At 51.2% G+C, this 21,988-nt stretch overlaps 1 protein-coding gene across 1 annotated transcript; it reads left to right on the top strand.

Annotated features, from left to right (window-relative positions):
- The first annotated feature begins 230 nt into the window (after positions 1–230).
- Positions 231–21,026, top strand: enpp2 (ectonucleotide pyrophosphatase/phosphodiesterase 2). The gene is made up of 25 exons (XM_086217427.1): positions 231–299; positions 1,337–1,445; positions 4,389–4,544; positions 4,708–4,833; positions 5,430–5,490; positions 5,597–5,694; positions 5,796–5,875; positions 6,159–6,278; positions 6,460–6,515; positions 9,166–9,231; positions 10,224–10,296; positions 10,402–10,510; positions 10,624–10,749; positions 11,459–11,490; positions 11,564–11,691; positions 12,931–13,006; positions 13,101–13,188; positions 13,462–13,631; positions 15,204–15,249; positions 16,222–16,361; positions 17,417–17,552; positions 18,101–18,178; positions 18,259–18,391; positions 18,619–18,772; positions 18,876–21,026. The coding sequence occupies exons 1-25, from the start codon at positions 291–293 to the stop codon at positions 19,044–19,046; spliced, it is 2,541 nt and encodes an 846-aa protein (XP_086073553.1). The 5' UTR covers positions 231–290; the 3' UTR covers positions 19,047–21,026.
- Positions 21,027–21,988: the final 962 nt, after the last annotated feature.

The raw sequence follows: 21,988 nt of genomic DNA, 5'->3' as shown, positions 1-21,988 counted from the left end.
CATCGATGTCATGAGTGAACAGAGGTCACGTCTGCAGGTGGTGACGTTTGTTAGTTGACATCTTCCAAACCACTTGGAGCCCTCCTCCCCTTCCCTATCCTCCCCTCCTCTCGTCAACGGTCTCTGTCCCCCTCCCCCTCCTCAAACTCCCCATTCTCCCCTCCCTCCCTATCCTCCCCTTCCCCCTCCCCTCCTCTCTTCAACGGTCCTCCTCCCCGGTGGTCCCTCATTCTCGGAGCCAGCATCCCAGTGTGCAGCAGCCCGGGGCTCCTCGGACCTCTCAGAGGAACATGTGTCTGGTAGGTGAGAACTTTTACCTGCGGGCTCCCTGCTCTCTGGTCCGGGGCCGGCGGGTGGCGGCTCTCGTCCTCCCGCGGGTGCAGCGCGTATCTGCGTGACAACGTTTCAATTCTGAACGGACCACGCAGACTCGACACGTCCGGACCGAGTCACAGCCTCAAATACCTAGAAGAAGCTGCTCGTGAGGGGCTCGGGTTCGGCTCCCCTCGGTTCGGCGGTAGTTGGAGGCGTAACTGAGCGGATGTGCGTTTGATGGCGGGTTGACGGACGCGAGCCGCTCAGGAGGATCAGAGCCGCTCGGATGTCTTTGACCACTTGGATCTCCTGCGCTGGTGACGTCACGAAGACAGGAAAGTAGGGGGATGTTGGCAGTGTGACGGTCAGGTGTTCTGTGGTTTTGTTGGGTGCACTGGAGGTGTCAGACCCGAGGGGCTCGGAACCTCAGACCAGAACTCTTCTTTCTGTGCGCGCGCTGCTAAAGCCGGAACCGCTGACCTGTACTGATGTGGTTGAAGTACCTCAGTTCCCCAGGTTCTGTTACTACTAGTGTATAATGGCTACATATACAAGAATTTATTGAAATATGTTCGAGTTCAACAGTTCTTTATTCGGAGATGTTTCACATCACGCAGCTGCGTGAACAGCAACTTCTTACACGATGAACACAGAAATTGTCCCAGTTTTCATTTCCTGCTGTTTTTTTCATCGAGAATTGAAGTAAAATCAAGTTACTGTCAGTTATTACATCACCATCAGCTACAAGCTTACCTGAAGTACTCGTCATGTACTTGTCATGTACTCAGGTACTCGTCATGTACTCTCATGTACTCGTCATGTGCTCGTCATGTACTCAGGTACTCGTCATGTACTCTCATGTACTGTACTGATGATCTGACTGACTGGCGTTCAGCCTCCTGCAGCAGCAGTGGGGAGGGGATGGAGGAGCTCTTGTAGCTGTTGACCCTTGACCTTTGATGAGGTCATGGGGGAGCGGTAACCTGCTCTTCTGGTGTCTCACATCTTCTTCTGGTTCCAGCTCATGTGGATCCTGTCGGTTCTGTGTGGTGCTGATGTGTACTGTCGTGGTTTTGTCTATGACCGACCCAAGCGCTCCGGCGAGGACGGCGCCTCCTCCAGGACGGATGGTGAGTACGTTCACTCAGTGAGTGTGTGTGAGTGTGTGTGAGTGTGTGTGAGACCCTCGTGAGCTCCTGCAGCTTTGCACTAAATGACAGAAACGATTGTTGCCTTCGATTAATGACATCATCAGAGCAGCAATACTGACACCTCCCACTGTGGAAATGTTGAAAGACTCAAAAAGGAAAAATGTCAGTTTCTCCAACAAGTGTGTGCGTGTGTATGCCGCTGCACTGCAGACACACACACACACACACACACACACACACACACACACACACACACACACACACACACACACACACACATCCAGTATCCAGCCAGAGTTTAGTCTGGATCGTGAACCTGAACTCACTGGTGACCTAAAGGCTCCTCAGGCCGGTTCATAGCACGCCATGATTGTAGAAGCTTAACGTGACCTCAGATGTTGACCTCTGACCTCAGCAGAGGAGCTGCGCAGTCATGATGGCGTGTGTTTGTGTTTATGTGAATACTTGCGGTAAAAACGCTTGTGTACTGTTGTGTGTGTTTGTGAATCATCTGGTGGATCCAATGTGTCTCCAACTACATCAGGGGGCACCCAGAGAGTCATCACCTCCACCGAGGCGGATCCTAATCAAAGCAGGGATGGGCGGGCCCTCGCACCCCTGCGCACGCCGCGGTGTGTCTGTGTCCTGTAGAGCGACATGGAGGTGACTGATGCTGCACTGAGGAGCAAATGTCACTCCCTGTTTCAACCAGGTGGCGCTATGACTCATCTGACCTACATGTGACAGGCTCTTCCTAGGTCCAGGCTCCGCCCCTCCACCAAATTTGGTGAAAATCCCTCATGTAGTGTCAGTGTAACCCCACTGAGAGTCAGCTGACCCCAGAGACACGAGCTCCTCACTGGAGAGAATCATCACATGATCAACAGCTGATGCAACAGGGACGAGTGTCCGACCGTCGCAGGTCTCGTGTGTGTGGACACACAGGCCGGAAACAAAGAACCTGGACTTTTAGGTGTGACTGGACCTGGAGACCCGTGAGCCTGGAAGGTGACCAGTGAGTCCAGTGCTGTCTGGCCTGGCCGCCTCCAGGCTGGCAAGGCCAGACACATCAGCACGCCGCCCGGGGAGGAGGACACGCCTGTGGAATGTGGCTCGCTTGTGTATTTGCAGGTTATTTTCTAAGTGAAGTGTCTGCCAGTGCATACGGAATGAGCTCTAAGAGTGTGCTGCTGCCGCCGGCTACAACGGATCTCTGTCACCTCCGCAGGCTGCCATTGGCCGGCCAGCGAGCCCCCCCTCCCCCCCCCACCTCTCTAGCCTGAGTCAATAGAAGGGAGTTGGGTCGGAGGCTCAGACGCTCCTCGCTGCATTCTGCCCTGCCAGAGCACCGCTCCTGCTACGCTCAGAGAAATAATGACTCAAACCACTGCTTCAAGAATCCTTGTGTGTGACAGTGCAGGTAAATGGCTTGAACCAGGAAATATAGGCCACGCCCATTTCCTGTTACAATTACCCCACCAAGCTGCTCCTAGTTCTGGTGTCAGCTGTCTGTCAGCAGGATTACATCAGGAACTGCCTGGCTGATTTTCTGGGCTGAGAAAGAACCCACTCAGTTTTTGTGGAATGAGTCATAGCGCCACCTGGTGGAAACAGGAAATGAAATGTTTTTTCCAGTTTGATGTCCTTATCATTTAACCTCATCACACCGACACGCCACAGAGGAATGATGAGATCATCTACCTGACCAATAATCTGAGGTAACGGTTGGCAGTAAGATCCACTTCACTCGGGTCCTGTGGGGTCAAATCAGAACAGAACTCCAGACCCACCGTCATGAACAGTTCCAGCTGTCTAAGCGGCACAGGACCGCCGCACAGGACCGCCGCACAGGACCGCCGCACAGGACCGCCGCATCTGTCTGCATGCTTGCAGGTCCCAGGCCTCTCGTGCCAGAGGGTCTGTTCGGTTCCGTCCTGGTTCTTCTTGTTCTAACTAAGCAACTTCTTCAACTGGTAAACTGTCAGGTGAACGAGTTTCATCAGCAGACCCCGACTGACTCACCCTGACCTTTGACCTTTGGTCCACAGCAACCAAGCACAAATGTTGCAGCAAAGATGGCACTGATCCTATACAGTACACACACACGCACACACACACACACACACACACACTCATATACTTGCACAAACACACACCTGCATATAGTTTATGTCCACACAGGAGCACACATCCTCCACCGGTGAGGGAGGTTGTGTTTTTATGAGGCAGCAGACAAGGAGCGTATTGTTAGCGGCAGCGCTATAAGTCGACTCCGTCTCCCGTGTCTTCAGTTAGGCCAGGGGCTCCCACGCACGCAATCCAGACCCAAAACTGCTGAACCTCAACAGGACAAGAGCAGTGTTGTGTTCAGGGAACCTGATACAGAAGATAAAAAGCGCTCTGCTCAGGTCCCGGGGGAGTCATCAGAGTTGAGCTGGACTCACAACTTCCAGACGTTTTGTGAGATTTATGATGAAGTGACCTTGTGATGTCACATGGGGAGTCGCTGTCTTTAGCTTGTCCACCACGTTGTTTGTCAGGGTTTGTATGACCGACATCATCATGGCTGCAGGTCAGGAGGCTGATGCTTTTCATTTCCCTGGAAGGCGTGAACACTGGAGCCTTTGACTGGTGGCAGCGTAAAGCTTCTTCCTGCCATTTAAAAACTGCTGACGTACGGCCTCACGTGTCGTCCCGCCGCCGTTAATGAGATGAAAATGTGTGTAGGGCTCATTAACACAGTGACATTTTGGAGCTCTGCTGGGCTCAAGAATCAAATCCAAAGTCAAACACAGAAAAACCCCTGAAACTCAGAGACAGCTTGTGGAAGTTGGAGCTGTGTTGGCACGGCAACGCGCCTGTAGCAGGAAGAGGGCGACACAAGGGTCTGTTTTTGTGAGCATGTGCTTCTCTCTCCCTCAGCGCGCTCTGCCTCCCAGTACGTGCTGACGTCGGGCTCCTGCAGGAACAGGTGCTTCGAGCTGGTGGAGCTGGAGCCGCCCAGCTGTCGCTGTGACAACCTGTGTAAGACCTACCACAGCTGCTGCTGGGACTTTGACCAGCTGTGCCTCCGCACAGGTACGGGGTCTCCTCTGCTCTGTCCCGGCTCCCTGCGGGGTCAGTGGCCTGTGTTTATGGGAGCAGAAAGAAAAGACAGGACCGCCACTGTTACTGTGATATACCGATCGATATATACCAAGCATTGACCGGGATTACTTCCTGCTCTTCCTCCCGCCTGCAGAGGGGGGCTATGAGTGCAGGAAAGACCGCTGTGGAGAGACTCGAAATGACCAGCACGCTTGCCACTGCTCCGATGACTGTCTGGCCCGAGGAGACTGTTGCACCAACTACAAGACCCTCTGCAAAGGTTTGAACCACACCAACGCAGGCACACGCCTGTGTTTGTGAGGCCCGAGGAGCCAGTTGACAGGAAGTGATGAAGTCAGGGATGACATATGTTTGTAGTCCAACAGGAAGTGGTCATCTCCTGGTTCCTCCACCAACAGGAAGTGGTCATCTCCTGGTTCCTCCCCCAGCAGCCAATAGGATCGCTCCATGTGATTGTGGTGATTGAATCAGTAAATCAGCTCTGGTGAACAGAAGTTGATGATCTTCCAGGTTTAGTTCATCAAGATCATCTTCACTAATGAACCCTCTGATGATGCTGGAAGCCTGGATGCTACGTTAGCAGTGCTAAGCTACTGTTTCCGTGCTAACATTCTCTTGGACTAAAATCATACCTCATCCCTGACAAGCTAAATTTTGATTGACTACAAAATGCCTCATCCTTGACATGCTAACTTCCTTTTGGACTACAAAATGCTTCATCCCTGACATGCTAACTTCCTTTTGGACTACAAAATGCTTCATCCCTGACATGCTAACTTCCTTTTGGACTACAAACACACCTTCTCCCTGCATCTGATGATAAGAATCCGCTCAGAGGTTCTAAACTTCTTCCAGGAGACACCTCGTGGCTGCAGGACGAGTGTGAGGACATCCGGACAGCTGAATGTCCTGCTGGGTATGTCCACGGATGAGACCGAGGTCACACTGATCTCCAAAGGTCCAGAGGGAACTCAGGAACGTCACGTTGTTTTGACCAAGCTGAGTTTTCTCTCTGGGTGTAGGTTTGTGCGTCCGCCGCTCATCATGCTGTCCGTGGATGGATTCAGAGCTTCTTACATGAAGAGAGGAAACACTGTCATCCCCAACATCGAGAAACTCCGTAAGGCCCGGCTAGGATTCCTGCCTCACCTGCTTTTCCTGGCTAGAGGGAATAAATCTACCAGCTGTGGGTCTCAGTGCTGAATCTGCTCTCCTCTGCAGGAACATGTGGAACCCACGCTCCATATATGAGGCCTGTGTACCCGTCCAAAACCTTCCCCAACCTCTACTCACTGGCAACGGTACGACCTTCAATCGGGACTATGACGATTTTAGTGTTGCGCTCACACAGCTGATGAAGACTGGATGCTAGCATACGAGCATGCTAGCTTCACTGTGCAGCACAAATGTTCATCCTGCACTCGTTCCTCCTGACAGCTGTGGCTCGTCCCTGCGTGGACCAGCGGTTCTACGGTGTCTGTCCGTCTCTGGGTCTGATGGTTGTCGGTTTTAGAATGAACAGTGATGCACCTGCATGCGCAAACTATTATTGTTCCAGGCTGAACATCAGTCCCTCTTTCTCAGGGTCTCTATCCAGAGTCTCATGGTATCGTTGGCAACTCCATGTACGACCCCGTGTTTGAAGCCTCCTTCACCCTGAGGAGCCGAGAGAAGCTGAGTCACCGCTGGTGGGGAGGACAGCCTGTAAGTCCTGCCTCTGGTCCTCATGACGTCCTTGTTTTCTTTTTACCGTCTGAGTAGAACCCAGGTGGAAGACATGGAGTAACAGCAGCTCCACGCGTGCCGTCGGTGGTCTGTGCAGACGCCACTGTTACCCTCAAATCCTCCATCAGGCCGATTAAAAAAAGCACACTGTGTCTCCTAGATCTGGATCACAGCGCTCAAACAGGGAGTGAAGGCTGCCTCCTTCTTCTGGCCTGTGTAAGTCTGACCACACACACACTCTCACACACACACAGCCGCCGATGGTAATGAAGGTGACAGTATTTAGAAACCTTTGTTGTTGTTTTGCACAGGACTTTAAAGAACTTAATTTTATGTGGTCTTAGTTTAAAGGGACGGCGCATGTTCATGAAGGTCAGTCCAAACATGTTTATTTGTTTACATGCCGGATTTAGCAGAAATGCTAATTCACGTCCGCAGTCCCTTAGCAGGGAGATTCCTATAAAAGACCTGAACGTTAATCCAGACTGGTGCGTTTAAAAGAGAAGAACTAAATATAAAGAGCGTTAATTAGAGAGGAAAGCTCCGATGCAGCGGTGAGGTTCCTGCCGACCAAACACAACGACAAAGACGAGCACGACTGACCCTGATGAAGGCCGCCTGCTGCTGCCACGCTGGTCAAGATTAGCTTTCATGTTTGAGAGTGCGCCAATGAGTTTTAGTTTTTTAAATATGGGACTAAATTTATGTCAGTAGATTTTCCAACTATGAAAGTAAATATTGCACGCAGATGTCTTCTGCCTGTTCGTGGGTCCATGCTGCCAGCGTCCTGTGGCGCCGGCCTGAGAGCAGCAGGTCCAGTCGCTGGGGTCCAGGATGTGATCACAGGTTGAAGAGGCAGCGCAGGTGACGCTCTGAGGAGCTGTCCTGTCTGCTGCTGCTGGTGGAGGCGGCTCTACAGAGCAGCACGCCGGCGAGCCTGCACGCTCTGGACGGCTCAGTGTTTGAGGCCAGTTTGATCCAGTCTGTTTTTCCTGAGCAGCCCCAGGAAGTGGACTCGCTGCTGGTGTTGGCAGATCCCGAGAGGTGGTCTGAGATGTGGGTGCCCAGGAATGTAAAGGTGTCAGCCCATTGCACACAGTTCCTATTGATGCAGTGTGTGTGTGTGTGTGTGTGTGTGTGTGTGTGTGTGTGTGTGTGTGTGTGTGTGTGTGTGTGCGCGCGCAGTATCAGGTTGTCAGTATGTGACCCTCCCCCCTGTATGTCCTGCTGAGATGAACGCGACCACATGACCGTTAAATACCAGAGGTAGTGGGATGGGCTGTGATGTCATAAGTGTATCGTGGTCAGTGTGGTGGACACACACAGACACACTAGCCGTGTGTGATGGTGGAGGAGAGGTGGGGGCCATGTTTGACAGTGTGATGTTTGTGGGGGTTCCTCAGGGTCAGAGAGTCCCTGGAATGACCTCATGAACACCCGCCGACCAGAGTGGCTGCTGTGGGTCAAAGCTGGGAGGGAGGTTCTGGTTCTGGTCGTGTGTAGGGGCAGCGCTTCTTCATGTGCTGCCCTCGGTGACACTCTGTCGTCTGGGTCACCATCAGGTCGGTGACAGGGGGAACGTGTCAGCATCAGGAGTCCAACACTGAAACTAAAGTACATCCCTCATCAACTGTGTCTATGTTCCCACCTCCACGTTCGTGGGCCGACCCGGTTCACAATAGATGAGCCTTCACCTCCAGGACTCAGTGTACTGGAGGCTGAACGTCTTTGACCATGAGTCCTCAGACTCTCTCAGTCTTCTGAACATGTCGGGTCATGTTCCCGCTGCTCTCAGACCAGCAGTCTTCGGTCCTAACAAACCCGAAGTGTGGGAACAGAGACGGCTTTGATGGGGGGTCGGGCTGTTGAGCTGTTTTTACAGCAGTTTGTGCAAACGGATCTACTTGCACTTGTGAGGCGGGTCACTGACGTCCAGTCTCGAGTGGTGAGGCTGATGAGAGAGACAGGAGAGAGGAGCGCGTCTCCCCTACGCCGCAGCAACAGCGCAGGTTAGTGCTGAGGCTCCGCTGCAGGGACCGGCCTGGGAAACTGAGGACTGAAGTGCGCTCATCGACGAGATGGGGGGTGTGAACAGAGAGAAACCATTCCTCCTTGTTCCTGCACCCCCCCCCCCCCCACCTCATACATCAAGGCCCACTCAGGATCTCGGTGGCGGGCCTGATCGTTGACAGCTGTGGCGTGAATGACAGCCAGCAGCGTAGTTGGTGGCCTCATCACTGCACAGGAAGCTGACACCAAGCCTTTAACACTCAGACGCTTCAAAGAGTCGACGGGGAGCCGCAGCGCTCAACTTTACGAGGCTCTTTGAGGGTTAAAGCAGCAGTTTGATGATGAAGAGGGCAGCAGGGCTCCACAATCACATGAGCTCCTGCTTTATGGCTCTGGCTTCACCCGAATAGCAGTTTTACACCTAAAAGAGCCTGCAAGTGCAGATTTGGCCTCTCTTTCAGACTGAGTAGACAAGGTGGTGGTTCTACAGAGCAGCCGCGGGGAGCTGCTGCCCCCCTGCAGTAACATGGATGCAGCGTGTCTGTTTTTATAACTCAGGTCTGAGCTCACAGTCAGCGGGGCTGCGTGGCAGCTAGCAGCTAGTTAGCATGTGCCGTTAGCCTGTAGACTGCATGACAGCCGTGAGAAAAAGGTGAGGACATTAGACTATTGGTTAAGTTGCAGCCGCAAATTCTGTTTGTAGAATTAAATGAAAATCATGTATATTTATAATAAACAGTTCACAAGTATCATGTGATATTATGATATGATTGTTGTTCCTCTGCTATTCCTCTCTGAAGATAGAAGCCAGATGTTAGTGTGTGTGTGTGTGTGTGTGTGTGTGTGTGTGTTCCAGTGCCATCCCGATGGAAAGGCGGATCCTGACCATGCTGCAGTGGCTCCACCTCCCTGAGGCAGAGAGGTGAATTTTGCCGCCAGGGTGGGGCCATGATGTCATAGATTAAACAGAACCTAAGGAACTTCATTGAGTTTCAGCCACAGTTTAAAAAGCTCTCACTGACGTGGAAGCGTCTGTGAGAGCGGAACGATTGCTGGTCGTGTAGCTGACCTGGTGATCCACGTGCGCCAGGGACACTCAGGAGGGGAAACACATCCATCCATCACTCCATCACTCCATCCATCACTCCATCCATCCCTCCATCCATCCATCCCTCCATCCATCATCCATCCATCATCCCTCCCTCCATGTTCCCCCTCTTCTCCTGTTGAGGGTGGTGGGGGTGGAGCCTATCCCAGCAGCCTTCCCCCTGGACAGGTCACCAGTCCATGGCAGGGCCAACTCATAGAGACAGACAACCATTGGCTCTCCCAGCCACGCCTACGGTCAATTTAGAGTCTGGATTAACCTGGTCCCCTCTTGATGTCTTTGGACTGTGGAGGAAGCTGGAGTACCAGAGAGAACCCAGCAGGAACAGGGAGAACATGGAGACTCACCCAGAAAGACCCCGTGCTGCAGCCGGGGCTCCACCCACAACCTTCTTGCTGGGGGCCACAGGGAGGACCACTGCTCCATCGGGCCGCCTTGTAACACCGCTTCAGTCTCAATATTATTGACACAAAAATGAACCGGTGCAGACTGAAGGACTTGACTGAGACTCTATTCTGAGCCGGCGGCGTGTTTCACGGCTACAGATGTGAACAGCGAGGATCTCACTCATGATAACATCTCAGTAAAGTCTCTCAATGTGCACTGGTTCATTTTCCACGGTTTATTTCCAAGTTCCTGGTACCTGCAGCACTGGCGGTGTGATTCTATCTGCCCACATTACTGACTTTGTCTGACAAACTGTGAAACACTTCTTTCAAACCGATGTGTGACTTCAGATATTGTAAATGCTAGTTACTGTTCCATCCCATAATATCCACGTCCAACTGAAGCGCCTCCTGTTGCAGGCCCTACGTCTACGCCATGCACTCTGAACAGCCTGACACATACGGACACAAACTGGGGCCCATGAGCCCAGAGGTGAGAGTGTGTGTGTGTGTGTGTGTGTGTCTGTGTGTGTGCGCGCGTGCGTGCGTGCGTGCGTGCGTGCGTGTGAGGCTCATGACTCCTTTCGTCTTGTTCCAGTTGAACTTCCCTCTGAGGGTGATTGACAGGATCTTAGGACAACTGATGGATGGACTGAAGCAGATGAAGCTGCACCGCTGTGTCAACATCATCCTGGTTGGGGATCATGGTACACACACACACACACACACACACACACACACACACACACACACACCAAATGATCCTCTGGGGGGGATGCCATGTTGGGTGGAGGTCACTCCCACTCGTCTGCGTTCTCAGGTATGGAGGAGGCCCACTGTGACCGCACAGAGTTCCTCAGCAACTACTTGACCAATGTTGATGACATCATCCTCGTCCCTGGGTCTCTGGGCCGGATTCGCTCCAGACACCCCAACAACCCCAAATGTGAGTGATTGCTTCCTTTTCATGATTTTCCTACATTTGTTTGTTTACGGCACAAACACAAAGCCTATAAATGCGTGCGTCTGCAGGTCGCCAGCCGCCATCGGCTCGGCTGTAGTTTCAGCCTCTTATCATCAAACACGCAGCAAATGTTTGTTTCTTGTGCATGTTCAAGTGACATCACAATGCAACAGTAGATTAGCCATCCTACATTTAGTTGTTGCTCTTCTGACTGCACTCGAACACATCACTGCTGCTCTTTATCTCCATATATACAAAGATCAGGCTGTTTTTCCCTTGAAAGGGCGTGGGAGGGGCTGTGATGGCGCTGTGATTGGTGGCCCAGCCCCTAACGGTTCTGTGCCTCCTGCACACGTGCGTGTCCGTGATGGGTGGGGCTCGGACATGAAGAGGAAGTTACGCTTGACTGCGAATGAGGGATTGTAGCTTTTATAACAATGAAATTGTTTTGCTGCAAACTCCAACAAATCAGCAAACTGATACTTTGATGTCTTGGCCACGCAGCCGTAAATGTACATGTACACCTACGTGTACTACGAAGTACTCCTCAGTTGAACATTAACACTTAAAATAGCTTGAGATCTAATTTGAAGAGTAAAGACAAAATATCCAGACCTGTGTGTTGATGCTCTCTCCATGAAGCTGGTTGGAGCTCTCAAGCGTGTTCACTCTTCTCTCCGTGTTCTTCCAGATGACCAGAAGGCCGTCATGGCAAATCTAACGGTAAAAACTCATTCAGGGCTCAAGTCAGTGCGGCGCTGCTGTACGCATCAGTAACAACCGTGTCTCCTCCCAGTGTAAGAGGGCAGAGCAGCACTTTAAGCCGTACCTAAAGCAGCACCTGCCGAAGAGACTGCACTACGCCAACAACCGCCGCATCGAAGACATCCACCTGCTGGTGGACAGGAAGTGGCACGTGGCCAGGTGCACTTCAGATACGCAGAATCTCTGTTTAATCCTCCTTAAACTGGACAGTAGAAAAACGAATGTACTGTAGGTGCAGTATAAATACAGAGAATATTTTAAAGTATCACTTAAACAACTGCAGTACTACTACATAGTAAAATACACAATTCAAGTTCAAGATGCGAACTATGCTGAACACGCAGTAATGAAATGGTACAGTATAATGTAGTATAGTATAGTATCAGTCTGTCTCTGGACCAGTGTGAGAGCACACCACACAAAGAGTGTGTGTGTGTGTGTGTGTGTGTGTGTGTGTGTGTGTGTGTGTGTGTGTGTGTGTGTGTGTGTGCTCGGTCTAGCTGAGCTGCACCGAAACTCCAAATATTTCTGTCATTTAGGAGCTCATGGGCACACACACACACACACACACACACACACACACACACACACACACACACACACACACCTCTATATTATAAACACAGGCAGGCTCATATTCACTGGTCAACTTCTGTAAAAAATTCCAAACCAACTAAATGTTCACACCGAATGAAAACCTGAGTTTGTCTCATTTCCCCGTCAACAAGTAATTTACATTTTCAGCAAGTTTGTGGCTTCCCTCAATGCCTACACACACACACACACACACACACACACACACACACACACACACACACACACACACACGCACACACACACACACACACACACAAAATGAAATGTATACCCAGAACTGAGAACTGGACACTCAATAAAAAAGTCTCTGTTTAACAATTAGAGAATGGAGGATTTTGCTGTGGCTTAAAGTTTAAGTAGATGAATGCTGTGAAAAATACTGCAGTTTAAATGTACTTAATACTACAGTTAAGCTGCTGAAAATGTAAGTTTTCGGGAAACGGGTTTTTGAGGACTCTTTGGACGTGACATTCTTTACAGCCTTTGCGAACACTGAGCTGTGTGTTATCAAATCTGAGTGTGAACAGTCCCGCTCAACCTGAGGCCGGGTCCTGGCTCAAGGCTGCACTCACAGTTGGCCCAGTGACCTCGTCCCTCCTCCTCACCCCCCTGCTGGCTGGCGACCACATTGCTCCGTGCCAGACAGACCAGACCAGAACAAAGACAAATCCACCACTGTTGTGTGAATATGAGGCGTTGGCTATGAGTGGTCATCAGAACCCTAAAGCTGAGTGTAGTTCATCAGCAGCTGAGCTGAACTTTCAATTCACCAAAGTGATGCTAACGACTTCTACTTTCCAGGAAAGTCCCTGAGGCGAGGAGGCCTTGTGGCTTCTCTGGTGACCACGGATACGACAATAAGATCAACAGCATGCAGGTGCCCTGGAACACGCGTGCCATCAAATACAAACACGCATGATACTGCAGCAAATCAACTAATGCGTGTCGCCGTCTCTGACTCTCTGTCTCAGACCGTTTTCTTGGGCTATGGACCGACGTTTAAATTCAAGACTAAAGTTCCGGCCTTTGAGAACATCGAGCTGTACAATGTCATGTGTGGTGAGGAATATTTTCCTGCATTTTCTGGGTGTGTATCAGTGTGTGTGTGTGTGTGTGTGTGTGTGTGTGTGCGTGTGTGTGTGAACTTTGCCTGGTACTTGGCATGGCGTCCACCATCAGTGTTGTGAGGCGCTTTGAGCACCGTGAAGCTAGAAAGGCTCTTTATGGAAACGGTCCGTTGATGTGGCCAGCGACCTGTCAGGTGACGATTCGTGGGAAATGACCTCCATTGGTTTCTCTGGCTGACTTGAAGTTGTTGTGTCTCACTCTCAGATCTTCTGGGTCTGAAACCAGCCCCCAATAACGGAACCCATGGGAGTCTGAACCACCTGCTGAGAAGCCCCCCCTACAGACCCACGATGCCAGAGGAAGTTTCCAGGCCAGCGGCTGCAGGTCTCGTCCAGGCAGGGACAGACGACCTGGGCTGCAGCTGTGACGACAAGGTCAGCCATGACGGCTGTGAGGCGGAGCCTGCTGGGCTGGCAGGAGTGTTAGGTGCTAGACTGAGATTGGCTTGCCAGTCAGTTCACTCACTGATGCCAACAGTGAATCCAACATCATCCTGGTCTTCATCACCTGCAGTCTTAAGGCTGCTACATTGCAGTCCCGTGAGACCGTGGCGGCCCACGGCGGCTCGTGGTCAGCTTCCTTCTGCAATCGAGGTCTGGTGTTCAAGATGTGGGTTCAGTGTAGGAGGGTGAAGCTTAGCAGCACTAAAACTGAGAGGAGGGTGAAGCTTAGCAGCACTAAAACTGAGAGGAGGGTGAAGCTTAGCAGCACTAAAACTGAGAGGAGGGTGAAGCGTCTGCATTTAACCAGGAGGTCCAAGACAAGCAGGTTCCTGCTCCTTTTTACCGCTGTACTTGTTTTAGTAAGTAATGCCATCATAACCTCAAGACCCAAATTACTGGCTTCATTGAAGCCGCCGTTGTTGAGAGTACAAGCAAGTACATGAGTGAGCATGGCTGCAGGGTGTCTGAGCTCGCCCAGGTGCTAGCACCACGGCCATGCTAACATTCCACATCTCTGTAAATGCAGGGATGTTAAAAGAAGATGCCCTCGCTGGCCTCTGGGGCTCCTGTCGCTTTGGCAACGGTCTGATTGCGCCTAACTATGAACAGATTGCAGGGTCAAAGGTCAAGGTGACTCTGACATCAGGTCAGGAATGACGTGAGGAAGTTTCTTTGAAATTCCGCTTTTGGATGAATCGACTGAATTTGGTGGTCAAAGGTCAGCTTGACTGCGACATCATAAGACGGACAAGGATGTAACCTGCAGCTGCAATCAGGGCAAATTAGCTGAAGCAAACTGTTGGAGCTGCCAGGGATCACGCAGCTTTCACTCCATGAGATGCACACGCGTGTGCTTCCGTCTTGGTAGCAGATTCCTGGGACAGCAGGTGACTGAGTGGGATGATGTTGTCATGGAGTTTTTCTGTTTTGCTTGTCAAATGTGTCTTTTTACAAAGCAAATCTGTAAAAAGAATCATCTGCATGGGCCTGTCCACCATGATTTTGCGTGTGTGTGTGTGTGTGTGTGTGTGTGTGTGTGTGTGTGTGTGTGTGTGTGTGAGAGATTGTGACATGTATCTAGATCTCTGTTGTGTTCCTTATTCAGCCTCTTTGAGGGCTGAATAAGCTTTGTTGCATCTTTGCTTTCTGCTGCAGCGCTGGAGTCAATTCACCCTCAGTTCATTTGACTAAATCCGTATTTCAGCTGCTAATTAAACGATTGCGTCTCCCCTCGTCTGACAACCCTCAGCATGTAGAAGTTGTCAGTGTATTTGTGGAGGTCTACCTCCTGAATTCCTCAGACTGAGCGTGAATCCGACCCAGCCCTGCTCCTCAGTAATTACCTCTACTGTGTTTGTGATCCCCATGTAGATCTCTGGCAAGAGATTGTTTCAATCTCCAATCTTTTTGCAGTTGCGTGTAAAAAGTAGGGGCCAGAGAGGTTTGAAAGTGACCCTTGTACGAGGCTATAACCTGGAGTCACTCTGGCTCTGTCTCTTACAGAACAAAGTGGAGGAGCTAAACCAGCGACTGAGGCAAGCTATTGATGGTCAGTCTCTCCTGATGCTAACGATGCTCATGTCTCTCTGCAGTCAACCAGCCTTGGATGACGACACCACTGAGCCACCTTCAAGTCACTCTTTGTTAACACCTGAACAAGCCAGAGCGGCTCCATCCTGCCTCATGGCAGCTGGTAGTAAAGCAGTCAATGTCATCCCCACACCAGCTAAACAAGCTAACGACTTGATAAGTCTTCTCAAACACTTCATGTTTGTTTCTCAGTGACTGCCAGTGACTTTGTCATGTATGAGGAGCTTGTTTCAATATTCAGGGCTCTTGGAAGAGTAGCCGCTCGCTAAACGAGTTCCTAATTGAAACGCAAACTCAAACCTTGTCAAAATACAAGTGAAATGAGAGCCTGACATCTGCATCGCTGCAGGCATTTCCTCTGTGCAGTTGGTCGTCGTGTGTTCTCCTGTTGCTCAGTGAGCATCGTGGACGATCCGTCAGCGCTGCCTCCCAAACTGGGCTGGAGCCTGAAGCTTTCTGAGTAGATGGGAAATCAAGGTCTTCAGTTTAAGCAGCCTGGATCCCTCGCTGACGTGTCGGAAGCCCTCCTGAGAGAACACTGGAGGACACACACGCACTGCAGCGTGAGGCAGCAGCGGCCCAGGAAACTCTCGACTGCTTCTATCACTGTCTCGTTCCGTCAGTCACTCACTGAAGCTTAGAACGTGAATCAACCGCGAAACTGCCGTTCCACCCTGGTGCTCAGGATGTTAGTGTTTCCTGGTTTCCTACGGTAAAACTCAAGTAGACTCCTCAGACCCCTGGGCACGTGCTGCCTCCTGTGCGGTGGGAAGCACTGGCTTGTTCAGGCGACCTACTACAAATTGTACCTTTACACATGTAAAAGTGATGAACCCGTGTCGTGCTCTCGTGCGTGCAGCGATGGTGTCAGCAGGTCAAAGTTACAGCCTCGCCTCTCCTGTGCCGTGTCCCTGTACTCTCTCCCTCTCAGACAGCAGGAACCTGCCGTACGGTCGACCTGCTGTACTCTACCGTACCAAATATTCCGTCCTCCACCACAGTGACTACATCAGTGGCTACAGCGAGGCTCTCTCCATGCCTCTCTGGACGTCATTCACTGTTAGCAGACAGGTACTGTGCATGCTGTTGAGCTAATGTTCAACTTTACCTCGTCATTAAACCCATGAACATGCGCTTCCCTTGTCTCCAATCAATGGGATTTTGGTGAAATGCCTGAAATAAGGTTCCTCCTAGAACCAGGAACCGTCTCACCGTGAGTGTCTCACCCTGAGGGAGGAGTTGCTCTGTTCTGATAGTGACTGATCTGTCAGCCCCACGACCACTGGATCTCCCATGAGATCCTCCCATAATGTGCCGCATCCACAAAGATGTGTTAATTTAGGGGGTTGCGTGGCTCAGGGGTAGAGCGGCCATCTAGTAATCCAAGGGTCGCTGGTTCGATCCTCACTTGCCCCGGTGACCACGTCCAAGAGTCCTTGAGCAAGATACTGAACCCCGAACTGCTCCTGATGGCCCTGTGATGGACTGGTGACCTGTCCAGGGTGAACCCCGCCTCTCAACCAATGACAGTTGGGATAGGCTCCACCCACTCCCATAGAATCTGGATGGATGGTATTACCTCACACAGCGCTCAAGCTAAAGCTGTCCCTGCCTGCCACACTACTCTGGTGGATTCTGGCGAGTTCAAATGTCAGAAATCTTCTGGGAATTAAATCCTTCAACAGTGTCATAGAGATGGTCGGCGGTCATGACGCTGAGCCTGCGTCTGGGCCCACGGAACACAGGAGACTACTGACTCACTTCTCCTGAGGCCACATGCTCCCTTCAGGGCAGGAGAACGGCTCACTCGGATGCTGTCACCTCAGAGATGACCTGGATGAGCAAAACCTGCAGGTCTCATCAACTTTTGTTCACCACAGAGCAGATTTTTTTTTTCATTCATGTTTTGGTGCAATCATCCAGAATCTGATGTGACGATCCCATTGGCTGTTGGTAGAGGGAACCACGCTAACGTCCTGATGGACTACAAAAAGGCCTCATCCCTGCTATGCTAACATCCTGTTGGACCACAAAAATATCTCATCCTTGCATCACTCCATAATATCAGTGTAGCTACAAGCCGTGTGTGTGTGTGTGTTTGTGTGCGTGTGTGTGTGGTCTTCCAGGTAGAGGTGTCTCCTTTGCCTGAGGCTCTGTCCAACTGTGTGAGACCTGATGCCAGGGTGCCGCCGGCCTTCAGCCAGTCGTGTACCAACTACAGAGCAGACAAGCAGATCACGTACGGCTTCCTCTACCCGCCACGTAAGCAGCCGCAGGAGAGCAACCGGCTCTCCACACTCTCATTCTGCCGTGCTCGTGTTGGTTGATATTCATACTAGATTAAATTAACAGCTTGATATTATTAGCAGAGCAAAAGGTTTGTTGGAAAACTCCTGACCTGAATTGAAGTTTTACTCCGGTGATGTTCCAAAACCCACTTGCATCGTCGTTAGCATGAGCAGAGTGACAACAGGCGACAGCTGTGGGAGGTTCAAGGCCTTCGGTCTCCAACAGCTGCATTCATAGCAACAGTTCCGATGACACCGACTGTCCAGCTGTCTGGTGTAGGAGTCAGTACTTTGATCCAGATTTTTCCGCCAAATTGCACCAAAGTTCATCCATTCGTTCCATCCAGACGTGGTTGATCACGTGACCTTCTTTGCTTATTCATCAAATTTAGAAAAAAAAAGACTCAGTCTGGGTCTTATTTTCTTAAAGCCTGGTTGGTAATGACCTCAGTCCCAGAGTACTGCAGTATAAATACGTGATCGGAATCAACGGTTTGACTGTGTGTTTGCATGTGTTGGCAGAACTGTCCTCTGGCGTAGACAAGAAACACGACGCCGTACTCATCACCAACACCGTTCCCATGTATCCTGCATTCAAGAGTAAGTCACTCACGTGGGGTCATCCCAGCGCCCCCCGACTCTGACAGTGTCATCATCACCTCCTCTACGTTCTCCCTCAGAAATATGGGCGTACTTCCAGAGAGCGCTGGTGAAGAAATACGCCACTGAGAGGAATGGCGTCAACGTCCTGATTGGTCCCATATTTGACTACGACTACGACGGTGTCCGGGACTCCATCGAGAGGATCAAAGAGTGAGAACACAAGAGAACCGGACGTCTAGTTCGGTGTAGTGGTGCATGCAGTTGCTCCCTGACGTCCTGCATCGGCTGCAGACTGATAACCAGTCACACGCCAGCAGCTGAGCGAGCGAAACCGGCTTCATGGCTCAAATACGTGACGTCTCGTAGCAGTCAGTCGTTCAGAAACCCAGATGAGGAGTTCACCCGTTGCTGAGTCTTGTTGTTGATCTGGGTTGCAGGTCTGTGGGCGGGACCGTCCCGATCCCCACACACTTCTTCGTGGTCCTCACCAGCTGCTTAGACTTCACGCAGGCAGCCGACTCGTGTGGCGGCCCACTCAGCAGCGCCGCCTTCATCCTGCCGCACAAACCCAGCAACGACGAGACCTGCAATGTAAGGAACGCCACGTCTGTGCTGGTTCGCTGTGCTCCTGCAGCTTCACATGTCTGCTCTGCTTTTGTTTGTTGTCCGTTGTACTGCTGGCGGCCCCCCACAGAGCTCAGAGGAGGAGTCTCGCTGGGTGGAGGACCTGATGAAGATGCACACCGCGCGGGTCAGAGATGTGGAGATCCTGACGGGCTTGGACCTGTACCGAAGAACCACTCGCAGCTACGCTGAGATCCTCTCCCTCAAAACCTACATGCACACCTACGAGAGTGAGATCTGATGTCTGCGGACTCTCCGTCACCCTCATCAGCCGTGGTGGATGCTTGTGGTCAAAGGAAGAGGTGACATCATCTCTGCCTGCTGGCCTGCACCAGGAGCAGCTCTTGCCAGATGCCATGTGACCTTTCCACTGAGCGTCTGGCTTCATCTCGACCCTCCACCCGACTGTTTTACACCACTAAGCCTCTCGCTGTGGTCCTGAAAAGCGAAACTCTGGATTATCAAACTCAGTGACATCACATCAAATTAATGACCCCAATTCTGTTACGTGAAGTTCCACCAAAAAGCTCCGTCCAAGTAGGAGACGTGATGACATCATGTGTAAATACCAGTGAAGCATCTGAGGAGCTGATCCGCTCCGTCACAGGTCTAGAGACGTCTAGTCAAATGTGTTCGGGCGCCACGGGTCAAACGTGGCGGCAGATTGACCCCGAGTGAGCAAACGCACCTGTAAGGCCTCCGCCGGTGAGCCAGAGTTCCTCCAGCCTCCCTCAGGTGCAGCAGACTCAGCAGCTGGTTTAACCCTCCGAAGCCTGGACACCTCTTTGTTTCTGTCCCATCGTTTACTGCCTTTGGCTCATTTTTCCATGTGAAGCCCTGCACAAAGTAGAAGTCGGTACTAAAAGTAGTTTGCTGCCAGATTCTCTGCTTGCAGGTCCTGGTGCTTCTTCTAGTTCACCGGTGCCTGGAGAGGCCCAGGGCTCTGACCTCAGCGCATCAGTGACGTCAGACGCCACGATGTTTCCTCACGCCGTTGTTGAGGAGGTAGATGAACGTCCTCCTAGGATGATCCTCCAACCTCCTCCGCTAACTCGACATCCTCAGAACTGAAACCTACGTGGCCACTTGGCGGTAGAGAAGCTCGTGACATGACGCCGAGGTCACAGCTTCATGTCAGCGCGCCGCTGGACCTGCAACCATTCGCCATCGGTTTCTTTGATAAGTTATTTACTCCCTTTTAACTTTACTCACCCTATTTTCAAATGTAATCGTATTACTTTGATTATTAATCCCTGCCAACAGTCATTTGTTTCGCTTATTACTTTAATATTAATAACAGTGCTAACTTTGATGATAACGTTCTGCTGGCTGCGCCGTCCTCGCCGCCCTCACACAGAGCCTCAGCACTGCTCCACGTTCTAGTAGCTGTTTCACAGTGGAAAGAGCCATAGCTCTGCCTCCTCGCGTCATGTGACTGGATCCTCTAACTGGTAATTAAATCAGTGTGATGTGGTTGTAGTACTTAAATCAGTCAAAACTAGTGTTGTAGTAGTTTTACTGTAACGTGGTACTGCCTGATCAACATGCACGTGTACACGTACAAACGCTCACGTGATGTTTGTTTCCACTGCTGTCACATGACCGCCAGGCTCAGCTGAGTCACACTGAGTGCTTACAGCTTCGGACTGACGTGTGACTTCGGCTCAGTTCTAAAACCGCTGACGGAGGGTTCAGAGGTTCAGGAGGCTCAAAAAGCAGCAATGCTAACTGACCTCCGTCGCCGCTGCTGGGTGGAGTCACCACACCAGCTTGTTTTAGCCTTCTATGTAACTTCGCATTATCATGTTTCTTCATGTACTTCGAAGAATTGTTAAGTAGCTGAAAATGCAAATGATTTCCCAGTTAATTTGTCCTGATGTATAAAACAAGTATTCCCTGCGCATGAATGTGTAGTTGCACTACGAGGCAGAGAGGAGCCTGAGAGGGTGGGGAAGCGCAGCCAGCGCTCAGCGTGGCGTTGACCTGCTCTGTGACCTTCACTCACTCGCTCAGTGACCGTCAAGAACCTGTCTGTACTTTTGATGTGATGAAAATGCAATGTTGTGTGTGTGTGTGTGTGTGTGTGTGTGTGTGTGTGTGTGTGTGTGTGTGTTGAACTCATGATGTTGTTCGACTGTGGTGTCTGACATTAAGTTCTGATGATGGTTTGTTTTCCCTCCGTCAGTCTCCACCTGTGAGACGACCTATTGATGTCCTCACAATAAAGACGTGTTTTTACAACCTGATGTGTGTTTTGTTCGTTCATAAATAGATGGGAAAAACAAGCAACTCATAATTTGGGATGAATATGAAAAAGAAGTGAGAGAGCAGTACAGACAGGAGCCATGGCTGCTCTCCCAACATGCTCGCGATGAAGAAGACCACAAACTGGTATTTTGAACTCTGCCGCCATGCTTGCTGGCCACAGGTCAGCGACTGCTCACCAGCGTTGGTAGGCCAGCTCATGAGCTCAGAGCACAAAGATGGAGGATCCTTGTGCTCTGAGCTCCATGGCCAACCAGAAACCAGCGCTGAAAGATCCAGACCAGTAAAGTCATTCAGTAACAAGGTGACCGGGGCGCCCAAGTGCTCCAGAGTCTCTCACACCTGGGCCGTCCCCAACCATGAGGACGAAGGGTCCTGCAGTGTCCAGGTCACGTAGCTGGCAGGTGGGAAAGGGATGTGATTTCATCAAGAAGGGTTTATGAGGAGCGCGGAAGAGTCCATGTTCGAATGAATCCTCTGATGGCTGGGGTTACGAGAAGCTTCGTCAGACCAGACTGTGGTCCAATCGGTTGTTGACGGTGGAACTGAGAGGTCTCGGCTCCAGTTGCTGTCCACTCACAGAGGTTTCTCTGCACATCTGGAGTGTGTAAAGAGCAGAGACCAAGCCTTGGGGACACGGACATCCACATATTTTAGGAAGTGGGTGAGGCTCCAAGTTCTCTCCCCAAGGGCCTGCAGGAAGAAGAACAAAGAAGTGCCTGGTCGGCTGGAACGAGACTTCAAGCCTTGGAAAGATCTGAGTCAGTCTGAAATAATGTCAGAAAGGGTTCATCCTGAATCACCCCACCGAGAGAGGGGAATCAGGCCCTAAATGAAGGGAGGTGAGGATGGAAGTTCAAATGAATGCTGAGTGTGAGTGCAGGTGCTCCATGTGGCAGCCAGGGGCGAGACTAAAGA

Source organism: Aulostomus chinensis, chromosome 11 (genome assembly GCF_037954235.1).
Source record: "Aulostomus chinensis isolate RoL2024-O1b breed Wild chromosome 11, RoL_Achi_v1.0, whole genome shotgun sequence".
Lineage (NCBI taxonomy): Eukaryota > Metazoa > Chordata > Actinopteri > Syngnathiformes > Aulostomidae > Aulostomus > Aulostomus chinensis.
The sequence above is the reverse complement of the archived record's forward strand: the minus strand, read 5'-3'. Positions and strand labels throughout refer to the sequence as shown.

Bases quoted from the DNA above. Each gene is read 5' to 3' on its own strand.
- enpp2 (XM_086217427.1), top strand. The intron at 6,516-9,165 runs GTAAGTCTGACC...TGTGTGTTCCAG, and splicing joins GCCTCCTTCTTCTGGCCTGT to TGCCATCCCGATGGAAAGGC. The intron at 10,750-11,458 runs GTGAGTGATTGC...GTGTTCTTCCAG, and splicing joins ACACCCCAACAACCCCAAAT to ATGACCAGAAGGCCGTCATG.